The 6,000-nt window shown below is 36.8% G+C and overlaps 1 protein-coding gene across 3 annotated transcripts in view; it reads right to left on the bottom strand.

The window, feature by feature from the left end:
• Window positions 1-6,000, bottom strand: part of AP3B1 (adaptor related protein complex 3 subunit beta 1) — a 306,137-nt gene that overhangs the window by 17,068 nt on the left and 283,069 nt on the right. For all 3 annotated transcript variants that reach the window (XM_007976120.2, XM_007976129.3, XM_007976123.3), the window contains one exon: window positions 1,355-1,452. In XM_007976120.2, coding sequence (XP_007974311.2) covers window positions 1,355-1,452 — 98 coding nt within the window. The remainder of the gene's footprint in view (window positions 1-1,354; window positions 1,453-6,000) is intronic.

Below are 6,000 nucleotides of genomic sequence, written 5' to 3'. Positions count from 1 at the left end.
AAAAGCTGAGGGAGTGAAAGGGTATATAATAATCTGCTGCTTCAGATAACTTTAGCTGCACTTTTCAAAAAAAGAATATCCCCTTAACAATAAATGTGCCAATGCCTTATTTAGTCACCGTGTGCCACTCACCTTGGTTTGCTGAGCAGATGTAAAGCAGAGAGGCAGGCTTTAGCCAGCAAAGGGTAAGAATAGCAAATATAAGAATCAATTCAATTTGTCAATAGAAAAATAAAATCACAAAGATAATTTTCCTCTATAGCAATAATCAACTTTCCAAGAAATGCAAATCCAAAGAAAGATTTCATCGTTCTTTTTTATCACTTAAATAATGCCCAAGCAAAAATATTACTATTAATTTACGGTCTTGTATGAGATTTTCTTTTTGACACTGTGAATTGCAAAGGCTTAGAGTAAAAACAGTATCTTCAGCATAATAATGGAGTGCCAGGAAGCATGCCCCTCTTCTTAGGTGTAGGTATTCGTGTGTGCCTAGTACGTTCTGGAAGTTTGATGGGTATGATTTACTACCTCAAAATGAAGGGATCTTTGATAACACCCTCCACAGGAAAAAATGGCTGAGATTCACATAAAGTTGTAAAAACTGCTGACTATAGCATTTAAATATGCTTTAGTTTTATAAATGTTATCGTTAATTAAACACATAAAATCAGACAGTTATCTCCCCTTATTCACATATGAAAAAAAACCACCTCGCTTTTATTAGAAGGTATGTTTGACTCTGGGCCAACTACAGATATTAATATTTGCATTTTGCTGAAAATATTTTCTTTTAAGTACTTACTTAAAAAATGTTTCAGTTCTAATACGTTCTGACAACAGAGCATTTCTTTAATATAGAATTAGGTCAAAAGAAAACAGAAGTATTTTAATGCCATAATTAGGACTTTATTTTGAAGGGTAAGGTAGTTTAATGTGTGCAGGGACAAATACATTAGTAAGACAAAAAAAAAAACAGTTCTATAATGAAAAAAATACACAAACATAACAATTATAGTGGTAGGACATCGGTAAAGTCCCCAATTCTTGGCACTTTCAATAATACAAAACCCATTAGTATATCATCGGGTTGACAAGCGACAACTCTCAGCATTGAAAAGGTGATTAAGAATTATCATTTTAAAGACATATTAATCAATTTTCAAATGTGCCAGGAATATAGACAAACATCTGTTTTTAAGGTTGTAAGTGCAAAGCATTAACAAAAATTGGAAGATTGTGCACTAATATCTGTTAATGGCTATGTATACATGAAAATTTGTTTTAGAGACTACAGGAATGAGCACATATTATTTGGTGTGTAAATTTCTAGGAAGTTGTAGATATCTCTCACCTTGCTCTTTCTTAAAATCTTTCTCTGACATGGCCACAGGTAAAAGCAGTTCTCCAACAGGTGGTTGAATATTAACACTGAAGCAATCATCCTTGGTGCTGAAGAAAAACAATCAAAGCTGACTAAATGCTTCATAAATAAACATTCTTAATACTAAGTAGTTAAATCAATGCAATGAAAGCATATGCTAGCATAGACAGTATAAAGTCTTTTTGGTTTAAATATCACAGCTAAAAAGGTTTAAACATTTTCCTGAACAACATTACTTGCAGAAAAATACATTTGTTTTCTCAATCAGGACTTTTTTTTAAAAACAAAACTACATAGGTATAGTAAATTATCCCATTTGTAAAATAACTTTAAAAACTTGCAGTAATTGTATGTAACCGCTACCACCAGAGAAGCACTTCATGCAGCCTATGGAGAAGTAATATTTTATCTCTAGTTTGCATACATCTTAAAGTATAGAAGATGAAGTGCTTTAGTCTGAAACAGTTAAGATCTCTTTTTAAAAATATTAGTTTTTAATAAAGAAGAAAACAGAGTGACCATATTGTGTTTAGATAGGTGCTAATAAAGTAATATCTCATCTGCAAACTTGCTTTCCTTAAAAAAAAAAAAAAAAAAGCCCTTATTTGCTAGTAGTGCTATTCATTGACATCATTGACCAACATGGTAAAAATTATTATTTCAAATGACAGGATATGAAGAATTTAAGAAAGCCAACCATGTTTCTTCTAATATCAGATAGAAAAACAATAAGTGCATTTACATAAGTCTCATGACATTATGATCAATAAAAAAATACTAAATTGTCTAAAAAATTTTTTAAAGTTAGATGTTTAGGGTTAGGTTGAGTGTATCCTAGATGATAGCAGTGTGTTTGGCTGCAAATAAGCAGAAAATCCAATTAACAGTTTTTTGAGAAAAAGGCATTGATCGTTTATAATACAAGAAGTCTTAGAGTTACCAGTCACAGGCTCATTAAGTGGCTTAAAAAAGCCTTTAGAGGCCCAGATTCCTCTAGCTTTCCACTCTGCCATCCTTACTATGTTGGCTTTCATCCTCATGGTTGCCACGTGGCTGCTGTATCTCCAGGTACCTAGTTTACATTCCATTGAAGGAAGGGTGGTGATGAGAGAGTGTTGAGTAACTGTGTCAACCAAATCTGTTCCTTTTTATTACAAAAGCAAAAGTTTTCAGGAAGTCCCATAGAGGGACTTCTACTTTCATGTTAGAACTGGATCCCACAGCCTGTGAGATGGTAGCTAGAGAAACAGGGATTGTGGATAAGAAATACTAAACATTAGGTTAAGAAACACTTGAATTTATTCACGTATGGGTAGAGACAAATGACATAATATAAAAAAAGAACATAAAATCCACTTTTATTTTATGCTATTATGTATTGTACTCTTGCAAGTGGCCTTATATTTTTTCCATATGTAGATTGTCCAAGGCAAACCAATAACTCCAATTTATTTGTCAATTCAATAAACACTTATTGAATTCAAACTTGATCCTATGTAGTGTGTGAATATCTGGGGATTTAACGCCAAGTGAGATTGGCCCTTGAAGCTCACAAATCTAGTTGGAGGGAAAGAAATTACACTTATAATGGAACGGCAGGCACTACATTAGATATGTGGAAAGCATTCTGCAGGAGTGAGACTGAGTTTACTTCCAAGAGGAGAAAGAGGGCATTCTAGGCCTGTACTTTGGGAATGAGGAGCAGACTAATATGTCAACAGAAGAGGCACATGGCAGAGTATCATATATAGTATGACCACTCATCCCAGTCCTCCCAGGAATAGTCCTAGTTTACGGCTGTTGTGGAATCCTGTCCAGCTGGTGCCTACTTTCACTCTCTAAAGTATCCTGATACGTGTGATAAAGCATATGGTTACTTTACTCATATAACCAAGACAAGGGTGTTTCAGTGTTTCTTGAAGCAATGGGAAACTACTAGAGATTTTTGGCGTAGGAAGGTAAATGGTCCCATTTATGTTTTAGAAACTCCAGTGGCAGTGGTAAGGTGCAGTAAGGGAGAAACCAAAGGCAGGTACATCAGTTAGGAGTCTAAATTAATAGTCTAGGCAGGGTTTTGATTTTTTTTACGCATTTACTGTGTGTTTTTTTACTTTAATAAAGCCTAAAAAGGATATTAAGAGATAGCTTCTGTTATTTCAAATTTACTGATAAGAAAACTAAAAAGAAGTTGAACAATATGCCCATGGTCACACAGCTAGTAACTGACAGCACTGGGATTTGAACCCAGATGTATCTAACTTCAAAGTCCACATTTATTCCACTATAATATGCAACTTCCCCAGGGTGGGCAGCACTGGGCAGGGGGGAGATGGAGTATTTTATGGATATTCTAGAGTAGAAGGGACACACCTGGTGATGAATAGAGGGAAGAAACTTCACACCTTCTAATGTGAACAACTGGGTGAATGACAAAGTGTTGAAGGAGTTTGGGGACTTAAAGAAAATGATTTGGCTTTAGCCACATTACATTTTGAGTACTGAGTTACCTATGAAGAGATATTCAGCAGATAAATGGAAATACAAATCAAGAATCTGGAGAGAGACTAGCTGCGCATAGTGACATGTGCTTATAATCCTAGCTATTTGGGAGGGTGAGCTGGGAGGATTGCTTCAGCCCGGGAATTTGAGACTACAGCGAACTATGATCATGCTACTGCACTCCAGCCTAGGTGATAGAGTGAGACCTCATCAAGAAAAGAAAAGAAAAGAAAAAGAAAATAAAAGAAAAGAGAAAGGAAAATAAAAAAGAAAGGGAATCAGGAGAGAGGACAGGGCAGTACGTACGAGTCTGGAAGCAGTAAGAATGGTGTAAATGCATGAAAAAATGCTCATCATCACTGGCCATCAGAGAAATGCAAATCAAAACCACAATGAGATACCATCTCATACCAGTTAGAATGGCAATCATTAAAGTCAGGAAACAACAGGTGTAGGGGAGGATGTGGAGAAATAGGAACACTTTTAAACTGTTGGTGGGACTGTAAACTAGTTCAACCATTGTGGAAGACAGTGTGGCAATTCCTCAAGAATCTAGAACTAGAAATGCCATTTGACCCAGCCATCCCATTACTGGGTATATACCCAAAGGATTATAAGTCATGCTGCTATAAAGACACATGCACACGTATGTTTACTGCGGCACTATTCACAATAGCAAAGACTTGGAACCAACCCAAATGTCTGTAAATGACAGACTGGATTAAGAAAATGTGGCACATATACACCATGGAATACTATGCAGCTATAAAAAAGGATGAGCTCATGTCCTTTGCAGGGACATGGATGAGGCTGGAAACCATCATTCTGAGCAAACTAGTGCAAGGACAGAAAACCAAACACCGTTATGTTCTCACTCATAGGTGCAAATTGAACAATGAGAACACATGGACACAGGATGGGGAACATCACACATCGGGGCCTGTCGTGGGGTGGGAGGAGGGAGGAGGGATAGCATTAGGAGATATACCTAATGTAAATGATGAGTTAATGGGTGCAGCACACCAACATGGCACATGTATACATATGTAACAAACCAGCACGTTGTGCACATGTACCCTAGAACTTAAAGTATAAAACAAAAACAAAAACAAAAAAAGAATGATGTAAATGGTGTAGGGAAGAGCTGAAGCCTTATGAGTAGATAAAAATCATATAGGAAAAGAGGATACCACAAAAAGGAAAGAGTGCAAATCTGGGGAAGACCTGTATTTAAGTAAAAACAGAAGAAGAGCAACTTGCAGAAGAGACTGGAGGAAGAGTGGTCAGGAAAAAAGGCATGTGCCAAATATTGCAGGAAGGCAGAGTAAGATGAGGGATAAAAAGAAGTATAACTGCTAATCTTAGTAAGGCCGTTCAGATTGCAGGAAGACTACACAGTGCAGTGAGTTGGAGGGTGAAGGGAAGACTGACAATGGAAGAAGGAACAGAAAGAAGAGGCAAGCTTCCTGAGAATGAAGAGGCAAAGGAATAACACCTAAGGAAACCTGAGCATGTTTAGAGGCTGAGGGGAAAGAGCCAGTAAGGAAGAAGAAACAAAGGAATAACTGGTAGAGCAACGTCTTAGGAGAGGTAAAAGAGGTTGGGATGAAGAGCACAAGAACTAGGTGAGTGGGTTAGCCCTAGAAAGGAGTAGGATTCTTCTTCAGAAACAGCCAAAAAGGAGTGCTTAAGTGAGAAAGGATTGCAGGTAGGCTACTTGAAGAATGAGACCAAACTTGATGGAGGGGAAGACTTGGTCACATTAAGAGAAATATGTAAAAACTAGTGAAGGACTAGAAGAAGATGTATATATACATACATGGTGTGTATGTGTGAGTATGTGTGTGTGTATATATATATAAAGTATATAAATTACAAATGAACTTAGTATGAAATCTAAAATTTCAGCTTCAAGTCACTGTATACAAAGTCCTCCAAAGTCAGAGGCACAAGACAATCCACTGAGGTATAGGCAAAAAACCCTACTAAATATATATATTTTTTCTCATTCCTTTTAAGGTTCTGTTTTTCTAGGAGACAGGGTCTCAGCTCTGTCACCCAGGCTGGAGTGCAGTGGTGTGATGACAGCTTGTTGCAGCCTCGACCTCCTGGGCTCA

Source organism: Chlorocebus sabaeus, chromosome 4 (assembly GCF_047675955.1).
Source record: "Chlorocebus sabaeus isolate Y175 chromosome 4, mChlSab1.0.hap1, whole genome shotgun sequence".
NCBI lineage: Eukaryota > Metazoa > Chordata > Mammalia > Primates > Cercopithecidae > Chlorocebus > Chlorocebus sabaeus.
This window is presented reverse-complemented; position numbering and strand designations above follow the sequence as displayed.